This window comes from Lactuca serriola, chromosome 5, assembly GCF_051521515.1.
Source record: "Lactuca serriola cultivar US96UC23 chromosome 5, Lser_US96UC23_V15, whole genome shotgun sequence".
Lineage (NCBI taxonomy): Eukaryota > Viridiplantae > Streptophyta > Magnoliopsida > Asterales > Asteraceae > Lactuca > Lactuca serriola.
The window spans coordinates 236,694,172-236,716,407 of NC_136412.1; the positions used below are offsets into that span (position 1 = coordinate 236,694,172).

The 22,236-nt window shown below is 37.8% G+C and overlaps 1 protein-coding gene across 1 annotated transcript; it reads left to right on the forward strand.

Moving 5' to 3' along the window:
• The first annotated feature begins 15,866 nt into the window (after positions 1-15,866).
• LOC145051496 (MLP-like protein 423) lies at positions 15,867-16,580 on the forward strand. Its single transcript, XM_078999450.1, has 2 exons — positions 15,867-16,143; positions 16,232-16,580. Exons 1-2 carry the CDS (start codon positions 15,957-15,959, stop codon positions 16,516-16,518), a joined length of 474 nt encoding a protein of 157 aa, XP_078855576.1. The 5' UTR covers positions 15,867-15,956; the 3' UTR covers positions 16,519-16,580.
• Positions 16,581-22,236: the final 5,656 nt, after the last annotated feature.

Here is a 22,236-nt window from a genome sequence, read left to right on the forward strand (position 1 = left end):
GCTTGAACCTCAAAGTGACCGGTGTATTTTCATTGGCTACCACACAAAATTCTTTTGGTTACATCTTCTACAGGCCCATAGAATGTGGTCTTTGTGGCAAGAAGAGGGGTCTTTCATGAGAGAGAGTTCATAAGCCAAGGAAACAGTGGGAGGCAAATTGATCTTAAATAAATTCAAGAGTCAAGCATTGAAGGAACCTCAAACCCTAGCAATCAACCTGAGGAGGAAACTCATGTTGATGAGCCTGTACCTCTGAGGCGTTCCACAAGAGTTTGAAATCCGCCTGAGCATTACTATGGTTTTCATATTACTACGGAAGGTGATGAATTTTTCAGTGATAGGACACTGGTCAATCTGGATGAACCTAACAAATTTAAGGAAGCCATGGCAGGCCCTGAGTCCGCCAAATGGAAAGAGGCCATGGACAACGAGATTCAGTCCATGTATGACAATCAAGTTTGGAACTTGGTTGACAATGTAGCGGGTCGTAAGATGGCCGGGTGCAAATGGATCTTCAAGAAGAAGACCAACATGGATGGAAATGTGCACACTTATAAAGCGCGACTGGTTGTGAAGGGCTTTACTCAAACTCCGGGAGTTGACTATGATGAGACCTTCTCACCAGTAGCAAAGATTAAGTCTATTAGGATTTTTATAGCCATAGCTGCATTTCATGATTATGAAATATGGAAAATGGATGTCAAAACCGCTTTCCTTAATGGAAAGTTGGCCGAGGATGTTTACATGAGTCAGCCAGAGGGTTTTGTCGATGCAAAGCACCCTAATAGAGTGTGTAAGCTTGAGAAATCCACCTATGGATTGAAGCACGCATCTTGCATATGGAATCTTTGTTTCGATGGGAAAGTCAAAGAGTTTGCTTTTTCGAGGAGCGAAGATGAGTCTTGTGTATATGTTAAGGCTAGTGGGAGTATAGTTAGATTTTTGGTATTGTATGTGGATGACATACTACTTATAGGAAATGACATCCCAACCTTGTAGGAAGTTAAATCCTGGCTTGGGAAGTGTTTCTCTATGAAGGACCTTGGAGAAGCTGCCTATATCCTAGGGATAAGGATATTGATAGAAAGGAGTAAAAGACTAATTGGACTTAGTCAAAGTACCTACTTAGATAAGGTGCTGAAAAGGTTCAGCATGCAGAATTCCAAGAAAGGTGAATTACCGATCCAGAGTAACGCCAAACTGAGTAAGAATCAGAGGCCGAGTACAAAGGCTGAGATAGCTGATATGAGTCAAGTGTCACATGATTCCGTTGTAGGATCGATTATATATGCTATGACTTGTACTCGCTCTGATGTGGACTTTGCTTTGGGCATGGTCAACATATATCAAGGGAATCCGGACAAGGCTCACTGGACTGCGGTGAAGAATATTCTTAAATACCTACGAAGGACTAGGGATTGGTTCCTTACCCTTGGTGGGAGTGATGACTTAAGAGTAGTGGGGTATAGTGATGCTGGCTTCCGGACTGATAGGGATAATTTCCGCTCTCAGTCGGGTTGGGTCTTTACCCTAAATAGAGGAGTGATTACTTGGAAAAGTTCCAAATAGGAAAAAGTGACTGATTCAACTTGCGAATTAGAGTACATAGCATCAAGCGAGGTGGCAAAGGAGGCTATACGGCTAAAGAACTTCATTGGAGACCTTGGAGTTGTACCGGCTATTAAGGAGCCTATGGAGATTTTCTGTGACAACGAGGGTGCTGTTGCCTTAGAGAAAGAACCAAGGGATCACGGGAGATCCAGGCACAATGATAGAACATACCATTTCATTAGACATCGGATAGAAGAAGGAATCCTCGTGGTGAAGTGGGTATCATCAGATGAGAACCCAACAGATCCCCTCACGAAGGGACTATGTAGGGTTAAGCATTTGCAGTATGCGAGGCGCATCGGGCTAAAGGATGATATTAGTTTTACAGATTAGATAGCTATTTTTGAAACTTGTAAAATGTAAATTTACATTTGATGATTGAATAAAATTTGTTGTTTACTTATAAGTAAGGTGTTGCTATCTTGTGTCAATTATTTACTACTATTTCAATTTTGCATGTTTTGACTTCCAGAATAATTTCTTTATTCAAACTCTCCACAGTCAGTGATGATTGAATAAAATTTGTTGTTTATTTATAAGTAAGGTGTTGCTATCTTGTGTCAATTATTTACTACTATTTCAATTTTGCATGTTTTGACTTCCAGAATAATTTCTTTATTCAAACTCTCCACAGTCAGTCATATGTTGGAAGTAGATATGAACCAAGACTGTCATGAATTGGGTTTGTAGATGTCTACGGTGCTAGACATAACAAATGGTTGCTACAACATTCATGAGTGCTCATAAGTTCTGAGTATTGGATTCAACCCATGCTCACTTGTATCACTTCATGGAATTTAACACGAGTTATCGTGAGACGGTAACATCATATAAGTCTTCAAACCTAGAGATATGAGTTGTTGACTATGATTTGGTTATACCATAATTGTACAAAAACGCATTGGTAACTCGATGTTATAAAACGTGACTTTGTGTATGATTCAACATGTAGTAAAACAAGCTTATGAGTCGAAATTTATCTATTCCTTCTGGTCCTTGGAGGATTAGAAGCGATATCTGGGCCCCTAAATGATTTTGTTTTTACCTATATACTGGGCCCGGTCAGAACCAAATTGATGTGTTCAGTTTAGTTCTATGTCAAACAAATCGAAAATCGGGAAACAAATTGCTAGACAATAAGTACGACCTTGTTCCATGTATTTGTCTGGCTAATATCTAGAACAGAGGATTATATGATCACTTATCTTAAATGGCGCATCATCATCTCAGTTCCACGAGACTTTGAAAGAGCTACGATTCCTGGTCTGTTCCTAAAGTCATACTTGTAACTATAGTTATTAGACTTATCCAAGTGGGAGACTGTTGGATAAGGTGTCTAAGTCCATAACTATATTTAGTATGTACTTGACCCGACTTGGCATGGTCCATTTGGGTTGCATCGGCATCTCAACTGTTGGATAGACAAAATGAGAAAAGGGACACTTACGATTTGTTAATATATTATAAGTTCTAATATATTAATATGAAATCATATTATTTAATTATTATTGATCAAGAATTAATTTGGAATTAATTTTCTGATAAAAAAGAGACTAATTAAATGTATGGGGATTGATTTGTAAATCATTCATTCTTATATAGTGGGCTTATGGTTCATGATTCACTAGATTGGGCTAGGACCCATTGGGTGCTCCATGGATGCTCCATGAAGGTTACAACCCATGGATCATGGGGGAAATGAAAATCCATGCACATTAGGGTTTACATTGTGTAACCCTACATGTGGCACACTATATAAAAATCTCCATTGCTAGCAAAATCGGCCACTAATGTAAGACAAGGAGGGCTAGCTGATTTTGTGATCATAGTGTTCTTCTCTCAAGTTATTCCAAGAGTTGTGGTGTTGTGTGAAACATTTGAGGCATCACACTTGAGGTGCTAGGCTCACAAAGTCTTAAGAAATCCAAGCAACTACAAAGGTATGTCATTCTACTAGTTTTATATTACATGTACCCATGCCATGGTAGTTCGGATGTAATCCTTGGAAAATTCATATTTGCGTGAATATTAGAGAAAACATAAATCCAAGGTTTCTAGGGTTGCATTTACACCATAGGAGTGTTAGAAAGCTCAAAACCCATCACTTTAAACCTAGATATATGGTTTATTGTTTGCGAGTTGGTTGTACATTGATAATGCATAAACGCATCAGTAACTTGATATTATAAAACGCATTGTTGTGTATAGTTTGATGAGTAAATAGTAAATGCATATAAGTCGAAGTTTATATGTTCCTTTTATCCTACGAGGGTGAAAGTGTTATCTTGGGCCCTTCGATGATTTGGTTTGACTTATGTGTCAGGCCCGGTCAAGACCGAATTGATGTGTTCGATTAAGTTCTATGTCAGACGAGTCAGAGATCAAGAAACAAACTGTTGGAAAATAAGTTTGACTATGTTCAATGTGATTTTCTACACGATATGTTGAGAGCGGAGGACTATACAGTCCCTTATCTAAAGGACGTGTTAGAGTTCGACAACAGCTTTGGAGAGCTACGATTGCTAACCGGATTTTGAAGTCGTATTTACATTTATAGTTATTAGACTTATCCAAGTGGGAGACTGTTGGATTAGGTGTCTAAGCCCAAAACTATATTTGGTATGTACTTGACCCAGTTATAGCATGGTCCTTTTGGGTTGCCTTCACCAGTGCAACTTGACTGGATGATTAATGGAGAAAGAGGTTATTATGCTTTATTAATATATTATATGAATAATATATTAAAATAGAAATCATATTGGTTAATTAATATTGGTCAAGAATTGATTAAGAAATTAATTTTGTGATCAATATATTAATTGAACCTAGGGGACTAGAATTGCAATTATAAGATAATTGGATTTTGGGCTGAGGATCCCTTAGGAATGGGATGGACAAAATCAAGGAGGAAAGCCTACCTTGAATTCGTCCAAGGCCTTATTCTGGAAGGTTCCTTTGGACTGCTTAAGGCCTAAGCAACCCAATTAGTGTTTTGACTGAAACCCTAGCAACTCACTTATATAAAGGACCCCAGGGCTTCATAAATCGGCTACCACAACCCTAAGAAGATTATAAGAGCCGATTTTAGCCTTCCCCCCTCTCTCTCTGTATTATCCTCCAACTTTCTTTGGTGTTTATGATCTATTAGAGGCACAACAATTGAGGTGCTAAGGTTCTCAAAAGCTCAAGATCTTCAAGAAACAATCAAGGTAAACTTCTAGCTTGTTTATTAGATGTTATTTTAGTTTTGTTGTATGCTAGAATTAGGGTTACAAGCTTTGGATGATTTGCATGTACAATTAGAGAAACCTAGATCCAAAGCTTTTGGGTTTGCATGTGCACCATATGATTGATGTAATGTTCAAAACCCATCATTTGGATCTATGACATCCCCAATTTCACGGCCAGAAAAGACCGATTTGTTTATGCTTTGTTTTATAAAATTAGAGTAATCTTTTAAAGAAAACAGTTGTGGAATTTGTTCCCAAAACAAAGTATGATAAAAATTATCAAAGCATTTCTTTAAAGAAATGAATTTTCATTATATAACAAAATCTCGGAATGTCATGTTCAATACAGACCAAAAGCATAAACAGAACAAAATAGACCTTACAACAGTTATTCATAACTACTGGCCTATAATCCAAAATTTCTCGTCAAGTCCACCAACTTATACTCTTGTGCCATTACCTGTAATGCAAAGAAAACTGAGTGGGTCAGGCTTGGGAGCCTAGTGAGCATATAGGGTTTTCAACCCACAATAATATAATTATTATTTTTAATTATCAAACAATCAATTCAAATACCCACCCCCATTATCTCCATTTATTTCTTAAAGATTAATCCTAAGAACCGGTTACCCTTTTCCCATTCATTCCTAAGGATTGCCCTAAGGAACTGGCACAAAGTCTAGTGCTGCCAAGGTTCTTAGATTACCTCTGGTGAACACGCAATTCACAATAATTAATGAACACTTAGTTCAAGAACACCTAATGAACATTTAGTTCCAATATTACCCAAAGAACACCTAGTTCACAAACACTTAATGAATACTTAGTCAAATATCCCTGATGAACACTAAGTTCAAATATCTAATGAACACTTAGTTCGAATATCCCTGGTGACCCCAATCACCTAAGGAACACAGAGAATGAAAGCTCTTAGTTCAAACAAAGTGATAATAAAGTATATCTCGGTCCTGCGAAACCACTAATGTTATAAACACATATAAATTATATTTCTAAAACAATATATCCCATCCCGTCGATCCCCACATACTGTCCCTATACAATGATCTTACGAGATCTAGCCTAAGGAATCGATATGAACCACAAACTGACGAAGTCGCTTCGGAAATTCCCTGGCAGCAAACGAGGATCAATAAAGACATTAATTGAGGGGAATGGAATAAGTTTCACCACGAACCTTCGTTCGTAAAAGAAAGAACCACAAGATATTTTAAGTCAGGGGTAGTTATCTAGATAACAATGCCTAGGCGTGGTCCGACTATCATGAGTTATTATACCCCCAGACTTTACCTATCCCGACATCGAACTTTGCCTAGCAGTGGCCTGAATACATGAGGTATTTCACCCCCAAACGCACCCTATCCAGCAATATAACACCAGACATACCTATCAGTGGTCTATAACCGATACACTTTATTAGGCAGTCTACGAAGTTCCCTTAATTACTTCGTGAAAGAAAACGCTGACATATGAAGCTCGATCGATCACTTCATAAAAGAAACGCTGACTCCAAAGCTCTCTCAAAATAAAAGTATGGGGAAATACTACTAGAGTACTCTCGTATGCTCCCGTAGCCGACACACAAGATTGTCAAAAAGACTTTGTTCGTGATAGTACTTCTGGCACATTATAGTACTCTAGTATGAGAAAGAATCGTACCCGAGAACATAATAGTACCCTGGCACAAGCAGCGCCCAAGACACAGAGCTTTGAAAAAGACTTCGTACATAAAATGTACTTCTATACGTAGGATGTACTCCACCGATCATCAATCTCACAACACACGTACGCTTAATAAGAGGCTACCCAATGTCCAAACTTAATTGAACTAAACATCCCTATTTAAGTCTTAACCCATCACTAGGCAAGCCTACAATGCTTATAATCAATTTTCGATATTAACTCCGTTTAGACAATGCTAACTAGTGTATACTTAACACAGAGTTTTAAGTAATAATATCATATATTCACATCTTAACACATATTGAACCATAACTGATTCGCACGTTGTATAGCATCAAATATATCTAACCCGTATTTCGGACAATAACATATACTTCACATACATATGTATATTTCATACTTTAATCAATACACGTATTAAAATCACGTTCCTAAAAGGGACTATACACATGATACCTTATCGGATGAACATGTAGTTCTAAAATACATAATCCGTACTCCCGGATCTTAAATTTTCCTCATTACCTAATCCATATTCCTGGATCTAAAACTAGCCTCTTGATCTGATCCATACCCTTGGATCTAAAACTAACCTCCTGCTCTGATCCATACTCTTGGATCTAAAACAAGTTTATCTTTTTATCCTTTTATCTCATGGTCCAACCCACCTTTATTCACCTACCAACAACCTCATCTACTCATGTTCTACCCAACATATTTTTAGATACAAAATACATATATAGTTTAACTCATTAAAATTTATATAATTCATCCATTCCACAATCATCTCAAATAAACAACAATATATTATACACATAACACGTATTTCATAGCAAATACTTAATACTTATGTGTTAGAAGAAAGTGACCACACACACACTTGATTAGAAGATGATCGGTCAGCACTACGGCTTGTAGAAGTAGTATTCTTCGGTAAACTGGAAGATCCTCACACACCGGGTTTCTCGCGGACAGAGCTTCGGCTCGGAAACTCTTCACTTCTCGGGATCTTCGGGCTTCGGGACTTGATTCGGGTCTCGGGATGAAACTAGGGCTTCAGGGGTACTCCGGGATGGTTATAGAGGGTATCGGGAGTGAGAGAGAGGAGCTGGAGCAACCCAAACTCGGTTGACCCTCGATTTCTATTTATAGGGTCATTTTTCAGCTCTCACGCCGTGAATTTTAAGTTCTCACGTCGTGAATTCAATAGTCATCAGGTGCGTCATCGCCACTTGCGTCTGTCAGGCTCCAGAAGTCATAAATACTGAGTTCACGTCGTGAACACTGTATTCACGTCGTGAACTCTGACATTTTTGGGGTTTCGCGCCCCGAACTTCAGAAATTCATAACTTTCGCATATGAACTCCGTTTTCGACGTTCTTTATATCCACGCGAAGGTGAGATTATGATCTACAACTCCCGTTTAGAATCCGATGGCTAATTTTGACTTAAATTTTAATATATTATAAATATATTACTTTTATATTATTTTTAGTAGGCCGGGACAGGAAAACTCCGTTATAAATTCATAACTTCTTCATCTGACGTCCGTTTTCGCCTATCTTTTTATCGTTTCACTACTATCGATGAGATTTTCGGTTCTCATTTAGATTGTTTCGGCTAAAAATCACTCGATCTCACATCGAGGATTCGGGTTGCATACTGCTAAGGCTGAAACTTCGAAAAATCATAACTTCATCATACGAAGTCAGATTTAGACGTTCTTTTTATGCACGCTCTCGGTTTAACGTATTCTATGATTTTCATTTAAATCGCTAAGGCCAAATTTCACTCTAACGTAAATTCACTATTTACGTCGTGCTGTGTCGTGCCGGTTCTGTCGCGAAACTTCGACAGGTCATAACTTCTTCGTTATAACTCGGATTTCGGCGTTCTTTATATGCACGGAGACCTTGTAACATATACTATAACTTAGTTGAGATTTTTCATTCTAAATAATCTTTCATCAAAAATCCATTTTTGACGCTTATCGTCTCTAAATTGACTAGCCCGGATCTACGGGCGTTACAATTATCTCCCCCCTTAGGATGATTACGTCCCAGAATCATCAACGAAATAGGGCTTGTATAATGATTCCATACGTTACCTATCCATCATAATTAATAACCACGATGCTAAATCTTGCACCAATTCTTCGTATTATATTGGACTTTCAATCGTAACTTACAAGTTACAAAATAAATCCTTATTGTGGACTCCTTCCTCTTCTTAGGATAAATACTTTCCTTTATCTATTGCAACAGACTGATGGGTCATGCTCTACTGACCTCTCATCGAATGATGCAATGCTTAGACTCAGGTCTCTTAGAGTTAAATTCCATAATGGAATATACCTTCCTTCATATTCTAATGTGATATAATCACATTTTTACATGTAGCATTTCTAGCTACAAGCTTCCTTAACAACGAGCGTGATGCTATCGATCACATTGATTTCAATCTTCTGACTTAAGTCAGATGCTACCTCGAACTTGGTTCTATGAACCACGTAACAAACTCATCGTAGTCGGACTCCAATTGGATATGACCACTAGGGTTGGAACTAGAACCATCTTACTAGTCATTACCTAAACAATGGTAATGACATACTAGAATAAAATGGAATCAATCACCAGCTTCTTGGTAACCTTGTGACTTTCCCTGATCCAAGTGTGAGTCCTATGATTCCGGTAGTATATGCATCTACTACCTTTCACACCTACTCATACTCGTCCCAAGTTGTCACACCCCCGAACCAGACGGCGGAAACGTCTGAGGGCTGTTGTGACTCAATTGAATACCATCACAATCAATATACATGAAACATAACATCACTCATCACCATGCATTGAAATAGTACAACTGGTAGTGTTTACATTTAGTACATTGTTTCATAACATTACATTCCAAAAAGTAGATTGTTCGATACTAGTTAAACAAATAACAAGACATCACTGAGTACATTTTTCCCTTCGATTTACCTGTTACCTGAGAATACAAGTATTTTGAAAAACATCAACATATGAAATGTTGGTGAGTTCATAAGTAATGTTTGAAATATAATGTTTTGTATGGTTTTGAAACCACCAGAAAATCCGATATTTTCTGAAAAGAGTATCGTGTAAAAAGTGTGAAGATCCGTAAGTATGCTTGTTTGTTTCTATAAAAAAAATCGTTAGACTTGGTATACATCTTGTAGGTGTATGAATTGAAAACCCTAGGAAAACCCGATGTTTTCCTAATACCTTGAATTACGCGTTTTGTATTTTTTTTATACCGTTGTGCCGTGTGTATTCGATAATTCCAGGTGACATTGGATTAATTATGGATTGTGAATTGTTATAAACACACATTAATGAAAACGACTAGTTTACAACTATACAAACGATCCCTTAGGTGTCGTCCGTACTATTCACTTAATCCAACCACCCTGACTTCCCATAGCCCAACAACCGAGGAGAAAAGAGAGTGCGAAGCCCTTGCTATTTCCATAAGTCGTTCAAGGCTATCGTGAATGCGAAAGGCCCTTGGCCCGAATCGCATTGGTGAATTCTCGACTTTGCTAGCAGTACCAAAGGACCCTTGGGGCCCAACAGCACATGAGCTATTGAAAGTCCTTTTACACGGTATTAGGTCATATAAGACCCAACAACATGTAAGCGAGTTTCCTTCGGGCCTAAAGATCATGTCATTGGGCTAGCTAGGCCCAACAAGCACGATTTGAAACTTTCGGGCCCAAAGATGGTGTATCGACGTCTGGTGAATTCCCGCGTGTGTATTGACTTCCCGTAATTTCAACGTGTGTATTGACTTCCCGTAATTTCAGCGTGTGTATTGTAGTATCGTCGTGTATAGATTTTTGATTCATTATTGATTCGAGACCGAATCAATTCGTTTGGTAACGATTTTTGGTGTTGAAGGTGTATTACGTTTCGTCGATAGTCGTGGTACTATTATTTCATCATAACGGATTTGTTGTTTAAAACATTAGAATTTTACTTTTGCAGCCCCTTTCTTTTTGGATAAATTTACACTTTTGACCCTTTGTATAAAGGAATTTCCATTTTAGACCTTAAACCATTTTTCTTGACACTTTAATATCAAAACTTGTTGAAAAGGTATTTTTCAGCTCAAATTATATTGAAAAAACAGTTTTAGTCCCTCAGAATGAAGTTTTCTCGGCTGAAACCCCTATTTTCGCAATTTTTACACTTTTGGCCCAAAATAGAAATTTTTTGCATCTTTGGTCCCTTTTAAATATGAAAAGTATTTTTAACCCCTGAAATGGACTTGGAGCACTAGTAGTCCCCTGTTTTACAGAAAAGTACAGTTTCAGCCCCTCTAATTTGAAAATCTCGCAATTTGGGCTTTATTGGGCCGAAAAGTTAACTTTTGGCCCATTATGCTTAAAAATTCACATTTTAATCCTTCAAAAGAGTAAATTTCTAGAAAATACATTCTTGAAACTGTTTTGACTCATCTCAACCCTCAGAAATTGTATTTTGACATTTTGGGCCCTTTGGTTTCATATTTTTAGCATTTTGAGTCCAAAAATGGGTTTTAAGCCGAAAGATGTTCACTTTAACCAACTTGGTTATTTTTCTAGAAATGATTTGTGTGAAATAACATAATTTATACTTATTTCATACAACTTAATGTAGATCTCGGTTTTAAGGTCTTTTTGACTAGATCCAACACCACAAACACATAAGAACATATATACAAACATAGAAATCATACAAAGCATACATATACTCAAAGATCTACACATTTGCTTGTATTCCCCCCTCCCCACAAAACTTATAAAAACCGAAAAATAGGGGGTATGAAGCTCACCTTGAGTTGTAGTTTCGGTTTTGAAGAGAGAAAAGAAGAAAATTTCGATCCTAGCAAGTCTTCTTGGTAGATCTCGAGTTTAGTGACTTCTAAGGTGCATGATCACAAGTTGGAATAGATTTAGAAGAGATTTTGATGAAATGAGGTAGCTAGATCATGGATTAGTCATCAACTTTCCTTAGATGATGTGTTTGTGGGAAAAACCTCCTTGAAAAGCTCTTGATTCTCGAAAATTTGATGAAGAAAGGTGAGGGTGTTCCTTGAGAGAGTTTGATAAACAAAAAGTGGTTGAAGTGTGTGTGTGGGAGCTCTCGGCCGAGAACAAGAAGAGAGGGGAGGAGAGAGAGGTTTGACAAGATAGTTGCTTGGAGATATGTGTTCTACTGAAGCTGCAACTGCAACTGAAACTGAAACTGAAATTGAAACTGAAACTGATACTGAAAATCATAACATAACTTGTATGGGTGAATTGGGAGTACTTACTTGAGCTCGGCTGATTGCATGCACCACACCTTTATCTTGTTTAAGAATTCTTTTCTTTATAAGTGCTTTTTAAAATTCTATTTGAAAACGTCTTTCCTTTTTGAAAATCTTTTTATCTTTCCCTTAGTTTGAGTTCAGATACACCCGGAGGTGCATCCGAATCCCTCAAACCAAGGCTTTGATACCAACTGTAACGACCCAAAAATCACGACTAAAAATTTCTTTTAAAACATTACAAAAACCATATTTACAAAACTGTATCATAAGTCATAACATAATTTTTAGAGTATTAATTCAAAACATACTCTCATTATCAGAGTCAAACATCCCCAGGCTAACTGACTATGGTGTGTGCACTGCAATCTTCCCGAGCTCCTCTTTTAAAAACCGAGTACCTGAAACCAAAAATGAAAACCGTAAGCACGAAGCTTAGCGAGCTCCCCCAATCTACCACATACCACACAATAACGTATAAAGCACATACTGGGCCTTGCCCACTGCATCGGACCGAAGTCCGGGCTAACTGGGGCCTTGCCCCTTGCATCGGACCGAAGTCCGGACTAACTGGGACCTCCGTCCCCTACATCGGACCGAAGTCCGAAGCTGACTGGGACTCCCCGTCCCCTACATCGGACCGAAGTCTGAAGCTAACTGGGACTCCCCGTCCCCTACATCGGACCAAAGTCCGAAGCTAACTGAGCATAGCATAAACATATCCACTAGCATGAACACACATATACTACATCGGGCCATAGCCCAAATCACATAACACATAAATCCTGTCTGAGCCACGAAGGCATCAAACATGCTAACTACTACATCAGATCAAAATCCGGAAACTGCTACTAGCTAAACGGGTCGGCATTGTGGCCTTAGACCCGTTCCTACTGGAAGGAAACTCACCTGACACTGCTGAACTGATGCTGCTAATCCTTTGACTGCTACTTGACCTCTGACTCCGAACTGCTGCTCCACTAGCTCCTCGAGCTACCAATGCCAAAATAAAACTTAGTCCAACTGACCTCCAAAGGTCAACTAGGTCAACTCTAGCCAAGGTCAAAATTCTGGTCAAAGTCAACCTTCCAGGTCAACCCTACTCACCGAGTCCACCTAATAACTCGCCGAGTTCATATGCTCAGGGTCCTTCTAATCGCGACTCGACTCGCCGAGTCAGTCCATGACTCACCGAGTCAACTACTCCCGAGTCCTGACCTGTCCAACTCGCTGAGTCTCCATCCGACTCACTGATTCGAGTTTCAACTCGAAAGGGTTTGGGGTTTCGCAACCTGACTCGCCGAGTCCAAGAATAGACTCGCCGAGCCCAAGGCAATCATCAACCAACTCGTCGAGTTGTTCTTCCAACTCGCCGAGTTCATGCCTAACTTCATCCGACTCGACGAGCTGTTCATCCCACTCGTCGAGTTCCTCCTCATCTTCAAGCTACTCGCCGAGTCCACTCGAAGGACTCGCCGAGTCTATTCAGTCCTTAATCCATGCAGTGGCTTTTCAAGCCAAATAGGGCTTCCAACTCATAGATCCATACTTCTAAGGCCTATCCCCCACGTAAAGTGGCAAACTTTACGTGTAGATCAAGAGATCTAGGCTCAAAACACATTCAAACTAGGGTTTATGGCAACATACTTCTTCAACATACCAAGGGCTGATACTTTAGGGGATTCTAGACCAAAACAAGCATGGATCTGAGGTAGCAACCTCAGATCTGGACCTCTAACTTGAAGTGGTTACTTATCATGCCAAAAATGTCCAAAACTCACACATAAGAATAGATCTAGGTGAAAAAGGGAGTCCAAGCAACAGCTTATTACCTCCAATTGGTCTGAAATGTCTTCTCAATCCTGGATCTACAGTCCCTTCTTGCACCTCCAAGGCCTTTCTTCCTTTTCCAAGCTTTAGTGCACTCTTCAAGGCAAGATCTAGCTCAAAAACGGATATGGTGGCTAGGGTTTGGCGTTCTAGGGTAGAGAGGCAGTAAAGGAACCCTAGGGAGGAGAATGAGACGTTTAAATAGGCTCCAAGTCCCGGATTTAGGGTTTTCCTCGTTCAGACCCAACTCGTCGAGTTCACGAGCCGACTCGCCGAGTTGGTTACTTACTCGATCCCCCAGATCCCGCTCCGACTCGTCGAGTTCCTCCCTGGGCTCGACGAGTCCACGCCTTGACCTAGAGTTTCTTTCCTTTTCTTGGCCTTTCTGATCTTGGGTGTTACAACAACAAGTTCTGAACTTTATACCTCAAATAAGTGCCAAAAGATGATGATAACCTGGATCATCAAGCTTAAGCTCCAATAACTCTTCTTCACCAACTTCTTATTTTTCCTTCCAAGGGACCAAAATACCAAAAATACACTCGACAAGGTCAAGTACACACCAAGATGCTATAGGGTTCGATAATAGGGTTTCTGGATAATAGAGGCTGTAAGAAGGCTAACACTTAGGACTTAATGACATTATATAAGGCTTGATCCATAGAAAATAAGGTTTTGAGTCTGATCACGTATGCTGCGCGTACGTGCATGCCTCTACGTTCCATATGATGCATCTACGCCCCACGTACACTAGGCTTACGCCCATCGTATGGCCTCGACTAAGCCCACACATAAAAGGCCCAATCCACTAAGCCCAATACAACTTAACAGATTTAGACAATTAAATAAATAATTAAGTAAATATTAGCTGAGAATCATCAAATGTTACAAATAAAGTAATAAGTTAAAAACACTTATCATTTCAAATAAGCTGTCCCAAACACCCCCTAAACATTTATGTAGATTTTGGATTTAGAGTTTTTTATTTTAACTTTAAGCTAGAAGCTTTTATTGTTTAACATAACTTTTTTTCCAACTTTTTCTTAAAGTGATAAAAATTTCCAAACACTAGATTGCAAACACGCCCTATGAAGTAGGACTATTAACCAAAAAGTTTCTCGTTAAGCGGTATCCGGTGTTGCCTTCCCCTTTTGAGGTTGAAGGTTTAAGTTGCATTCCGAACATAGCTGAATTTAAGGAGTAATTTAGGAGTATGTTAGATTTTCCGGTTAAAAAAAATATGGTTTGAACTTTATAAAAATATAAATACAAATATATAAAAGTAAGAGAAATTAAATATTTTTCTATATTTTTTCTATTTATTTTTCTATCCATATGAAATAATGACAATTATCATATTTTGATAAAGAAGAATTTCGGAAATGCCCTTATTAAAAGTCTAAATATCTTATTTGTCCAACCTAAATTCTAAATATCATGTTTGTCATTTTTTAACATTTAAAATATCATATTTGCCTAAATATATATATTTGTTTGATAGTTTTTCATATTTAATATCTTTTTTGTTGTATTTTAAAATCATTAAAATTGAAAGATGGTAGTGTGTTTCTAGATTTAGCCCATCTCCTAATTACAAACGAAAGTAAGTCTTGTTTCTAGGCACATTCTTCATATAATCCTTCTAGAATAGGAAGAAATAAACCTACAAAGGAAATTTTAATATGTAGAAAGGGTTTCCTGCATTTATTTTAGAAGAAAGGGCAAAAGGTCTATTTTGTTTTTCTTTCAATTTTAACGATTTTAATATATAGAAAATAATTATTAATTATTAAAAACTATTAAAAAATAGATTTTAGTAAAGCTGATATTTTAAAAGATTACAGCAAATAGGATATTTAGACGTTTAATAAAATGTAAACAAAATTCGATACAATTAATAAAAAATAAAAATATAAGGATATTTAATTTCTCAAAAGATAAATGTGGTCATGTGATCGCCGTCATTAAGGAATTGTTGTCTCTACTTGTTAACTATGACACTATGAGAACCAAAAAAACAAGAAAATGGGAACTTTATCCCATAAATTGCCGCCATAGTACTTGATGCAATTTAACAGCTACCCTTTATCCAGCTTTATACCATGCATTTAACATTTTAACCCCATTATCACACTATATAACCAAGCCAAAATATGGGTATTTTGCATACCTTCAATGAACTTCTCACTAATCTTCCTATTTTAACCTCAAATCTTGTTTGACTTCTGACCTTTGATTTTGACTCTGACAAAACTGATATCTTATTCTGCAATGGCAACCATAGGGAAGCTTGATGTTGAAGTGAAGGTGCAATCTAAAGCAGATAATTTCTGGAATAGCATTATGAACTCTGCGACCATCTTTCCGAAAGTTTGCTCTGGTCTCTACAAAAACGTTGAAGTTCTTGAAGGCGATGGACAGAGCGTGGGAACTGTCCGTGTGATTCACTTTGCTGAAGGTATGAACATTAATATGATTCAACAGTAAATTCCGTAACCCTTCTTGGTGTTCATATCTAACGTGTTTAATTACTACAAACTATGTAGGGTCGCCAATTAAGAAACCAATGAAAGAGAAGATAGAAGAAGTTGATGAAGCAAATATGAAAGTGGTATACAGTGTGATGGATGGAGACGTGATGCAGTTCTACAAGACTTTCAAGGCTATTGTTGAGGTGATTCCTGAGGAAGAAGGAAGCCTTGTGAAATGTTGTTATGAGTATGAGAAAGTGAGTGATGAGGTTCCAGATCCTAGCATGGTTGGAGATCTTGTCACCAAGAATTTGCAGGCGGTTGATGCTTATCTTCTTAACGCAGAAGATGCATGTGTTTGATCAACATGTGTTGTGTTGCATGCCATAATAAAATACATACAATAACATTTGCGTTTACGTAAGTTGAGTTTTAAGGCATCTACTACTCGTAGACAACTTGCAAGAGAGACGCCCCTTCGTTATGAAACTTTGAGTTTTAACAACCACATATGTAACATTTTCTTCTTTTACATATCATGGTGAAAAACCCAATAACTACATGAAATTATCATAACAAATTGCACAAATCTTATATAGTTTAGCAAGGGGGTGCCAAGATTTTTGAATAAGAGGGCTTAAAACATGTCTCAAAATACTGACGAACTTGTGACAAAAATAAAAACCCTAACTTAATGACAGCATGTCAAAGATTAACGATGGATTATAAAGTCATTGGAAATCAATCGGAAAGGACCGACGGAATAGCACAAAAATGTAAGAAATAATAAAGTTCTTTTATTTTCTACCGGTTCGATGTTGTTCAGGGTCGTATTTATGAAGGGCATAGGTAATTCCTAGGACCTATCTAAATTCTCGATTTCATTTCTAATATATATAGTAGAAAAATTAAGAACTACTTTAGAAAAAAATAGATGACCTATCTTGAACTGGTTTTTTTTAAATGTCTTAAAAAACTATTTTAAAAGGAGAAATATACAAGTTATTAGGGACAATTTGTTATTTTTAAATATGAGATTGATAACAAAAAGTTAACCATTCTTATTCAACACTCTCAAAATATCAGTAAATAAGTAATTGCTCTAATAAAAAAGAAGTCATATGTCAAAGACTCTCACTTTATTCGTCGTTTTATCAATGGACTAATAATCAATTAGTTTTCGTTAAATTGTATGAGTTTTTTCAGTTGTTTTTCAATCGGTTTTTAAATTTTTATCGGTGCCGTCTGATCAGTTTCAATCGATTGAATGGTTGGTCCAGTTTTTTTAAGGTACGCGATCCGATCCGACCCGACCCCCAAAAGTGTTAATTGATTTTTTTTTATTAGCTTCACTTAATTTGGGAACCATATGATTTTTTTATTCTAGATTCGTCATTAATATTATAACTTTACCTACATTTTCATGTACATCTAAAATCTAAATGCTTAGAGACAAAAATAATTATAAAAGAATTTTGAAAAAGAAAAGATATATTTTTATATATGTTGCATTTTGTAAGCTTTAAAAAATTACTTAGTAGTCATAGTGAAATAAAAAAGGATAGAGGGGAAACATGGCACATCTCTTTCATTTATAGGGGTTAATGTGGAAATTCTTGAAAAGAGAGGGAGCGAGAAAGGGCAAAACCATCATATGGTCTCTCCCTTGTATGACAGAAAGAGTGATAGGCAGGGTCGTTGCTCGTCGGGAAGGAGGGCTGAGGGGCAGCAGCAAAGGTGCTGCTGGTGCAATATTGGCGGAAACAGTGGTGGCCGGAGGCGGCAGTGAAGGCCGGAGATGGTGCTACAATAACCAGTTTAAGCAAATAACAACCATCAATGTTTCTGATTTCTACAATTTGGTCAAATTGAGGGAAAACCCTTGCAACCCTAAGTTATTGGAACATGAAAATTCTTAGAGTTCTTGAGGGCATGTTAAAATTGAGTTACAATATATGGAACCTGTCAAATGCTTGGTGGGAATTACATTGAGAACATGAGATAACCTTGTGTGAAGTTGAAGTTATGAAAGGATCAAGAATATGAAACCTGATAATTAGAAATTTTGACAGATTTCACTTTCTGTCAAGTGTCAAAATCAAAGAATGGGTTTAAATTAAAATTACTTGGAATACCCTTGATATATAATGAAATTGAGCTGGGATTTACAAAATACCATTGTTAATGAGTTAGAAATACCAAAGAATAAAGTAAATGGAGCTACTTAGCTTAGTAATAATAGTTAGCTAAAAAGGAGAAATAATTGACTTTTGATAAAAGCCTAGAAAAAACTTCATGTTTATGATCTGGGACAAGCCTATATACTACATGATAACTTTAAATATCCAAGCAAGTTGGATGAGAAAAGAATAGTATGGAATCATGATTCACGAATTCCATCATATAATAAAATGGTAGAAATGAAACAATTTTAAGTATGCTTCAAAGAAGGGTTACAGTGCAATGATACATGGCTATGTAAAATAATGCAAATGAACTTGTAAATGTAAAGTAAGGATGCAAGAACATCAATATAAGTATTTAAAATTTGACAAAAAAATGCTTAAAATTGGTAAAATTACCAACTACCTTGTCATTTTTAACATGAAAATAAAAGTTTGGAAAATAACCCTATTATGGATATAAAGTATGGTAAGGTTTATCATCGGCGGGTAGAGGGTCCAAGGTATTAAGGATATACAGTCTCAGCCCATTATACAGCATCAACAACAGCCCAATACATCAGCCCATGAGCAATCTGAAGATCCGATCCAAGGAGCTGATATAACACGTTTATAACTCACCTGTATATTCAAATGTATAGCCAATCAGATTCTATATTTGTGCCTACAGAATAGCTCTATTCCAGTTGTATAATTTGTTGTAAACCGCCTATATAAGAGATATTCATCAATGAACAAATTAATTTATTTTGACAATACAATTATTTCTCCATATGGTATCAGAGCTCCAATAGCTCCTCTGAGTTTTCTTTTCGATCCTATTCCAGCGATTCTTCCATGGCGATCATTGAAGTCAACACTCATACACACTTTCCAATCAAGCTCACTGCAAACAACTTTCCGGTTTGGAGGAAACAAGTAATAGCTACCCTAACTGGGTTAGGTTTGGAAGGCTATGTCACAGGCACAATCGAAGCCCCATCAAAGGTTCTACCAACTGATGCAGCAAAAGAAAGTCAGTCTGACGCAACAATAGCAAATCTGGAGTACAGACTCTAGTTTCGTCAAGATTAGATTATCCTTGGTGCCTTGCTTGGAAGCTGCTCAGAAACAATTCAATCAGTTGTCTCCTCTGCCCACACATCCTATCAAGTCTTCTAACGCCTTACTGAAAGTTACGCTAGTGTTTCCCGCTCAAGAATTATCTCACTGAAGTCTCGGCTAGCTAATAACCCTAAAGGCACGAGATCTATCACGGAATTCCTCCATGATATGAAAAACATAGCCGATGACTTAGCCCTAGCTCAAAGTCCAGTCGATGAAGAGGATTTAGTGGTCCATATACTAAGCCAATTAGGAGAAGATTACAACAATATCACAGCTGCTCTTAAATTTCGTGATACTGCTATTACCTATCCAGACCTATTTGAAAAATTACTTGACCATGAGCGTACCCTGAAAGACACTACTGTTTCTCCTGCTATCGTAACTGTCAATAATACACAGAAGTTCACAAATCGCTACCCAAACAAACCCAGGAACGATAATCGCTACCCACAACAATTCAACAGTAATCAAAATCAAACCACATGAGCTCGTATCTCCCGTCCAACCAATCAATACATTGGTGGTAATTCTTATTCAAAAGGTAATCGAAATTCCAGCTATTGTCAATATTGCAATATTCCAGGTCATGAAACCAAAGACTGCAGGAAGCTAGCTCGTTTTCTCAGGGAAAACAACATCACTATCTCCAATTCAGTAAGTCCAACTGTGAATACCACTACTGCTGGATCAACTTCATCAAACCCACCTTGGATGTTTGACATTGGCGCTTCACATCATGTTGCATCTACACCTGCATCGTTTCACACCCTCTCAGAATACGGAGGTCCTGGTGAGATTGTGTTAGGCAATGGTAAAAGTCTCTCTATTTCTCACATTGGTCAATCTGCTCTCTCTACTACTTCTAAACCTCTAAACTTGCATAATGTTCTATATGTTCCAAAACTTCGCAATAATCATATTTCTGTTTCTAAATTGTGCAAATCTAACAATGTTTCTGTGGAATTCTTTCCACACTTCTTCCTTGTTAAGGATCTTCAAACGGGCATCACACTCACACGGGGAGTGAACATTCATGATGTCTATTATACAGCTATCCAGTCACTTCGTAGTCTTCCAAGAGTCAACTCCACCACCACTTCAAGCCAATCAATAAGCTCCTTGCATCACAAGTTTGGGCATCCATTTATTAAAGTTTTTAAGTATCTTCTTAGTCGTTTAGGGTTCAGCTGTAATAAATTTTCTAATGTTTCTTTCCATTGTCATTCTTGTTCTATCAATAAAAGCCATAAATTGCCTTTTGGTGATAATTCCTTTAAAGTTTCAAAACCTCTTCAACTTATCTATTCAGATGTGTGGGGACCTGTCCAACTTTCAAATGATGGTTTTGCATATTATGTCACATTTGTTGACTATTTTTCTCGCTATATTTGGTTGTACCCAATGAAAAAGAAGTCAGATGTTTCCAGCCTGTTTCCTCAGTTCAAAACCTTAACTGAAAAATACTATCAAACACCCATTGTTTCCTTATTTACAGACAACGGGGGCGAGTTTATCAAGCTCTCCTCTTACCTGCAACAACATGGCATTTCTCACTTCACCACCCCACCACACACTCCTGAACAAAATGGGATTGCCGAACGACGCCATCGCCATATAGTTGAAACTGGGCTTTCTCTTTTACACCATGCCAATCTCCCACTTCATTTTTGGAGTCATGCATTTCAAACAGCATCTCACCTCATCAATCGCTTGCCTACTCACGTACTCAACTACCAATCACCCTATGAAAAACTTCACAATGCAGCCCCAACTTATACCAAACTTAAACCATTTGGATGTCTATGCTATCCATGGCTGCGACCTTACTCACCCTCTAAACTACACCCACGATCAACACAATGCATCTTCCTTGGTTATTCTACATCTAAGTCAGCCTACAAATGCTATGATCCTACAACCCACAAACTATATCACTCAAGACATGTTGAGTTCATTGAGCATACTTATCCCTGTCACGCTGATTCACAAATAACTTTACCCACAACTGATTCCCTTTGCTCACCATCACATACAGCTCCAGTCATCTCTACCCCTGCCTTCGCTATCTCACCACCACTCTTCCCGCCATCAGCAACTAGAACTCTTCCAGATATTGAACCAACAGTTGCATCTCCTCAGATAATTCCAAACACTGCCCCAACCCAACAGCCCTCATCATCACCCATACACACACCACCTCAGTCTCCTACACAGCAACCAACCACCTCCTCATCAAATATTGATCCGCCTATTGTATCTGCCACACCTTATCCACAACGAAACCGAAAACGGAACTCAAAATACTTCAACAACAACCTCATAACCCTACATCCAATACCTACAACCCTTAAACCTACTACCCATAATCAAGCTTCTAAAGACCCCAAATGGAGATTTGCAATGGACTTCGAGTTTAATGCACTCATTCAAAACAATACTTGGGAACTAGTTCTTGCTTCCAATCACACACCCATAGGCTGCAAATGGGTTTTTCGAATAAAACGAAATTCGGATGGCTCCATCTCAAAATACAAAGCCCGTCTCGTAGCCAAAGGTTTCTTACAACAATATGGCAAGGACTATTTTGATACTTTCAGCCCAGTCACTAAACCTGTTACTATACGCACTGTGTTATCCATTGCTCTTTCCAACAATTGGCCATTAAGACAATTAGATGTTAACAATGCGTTTCTTCATGGAACACTTCATGAAGAAGTATTCATGACACAACCACCTGGCTACACTGATCCCCAATACCCTACTCATATTTGCAAACTCAAGAAATCTATC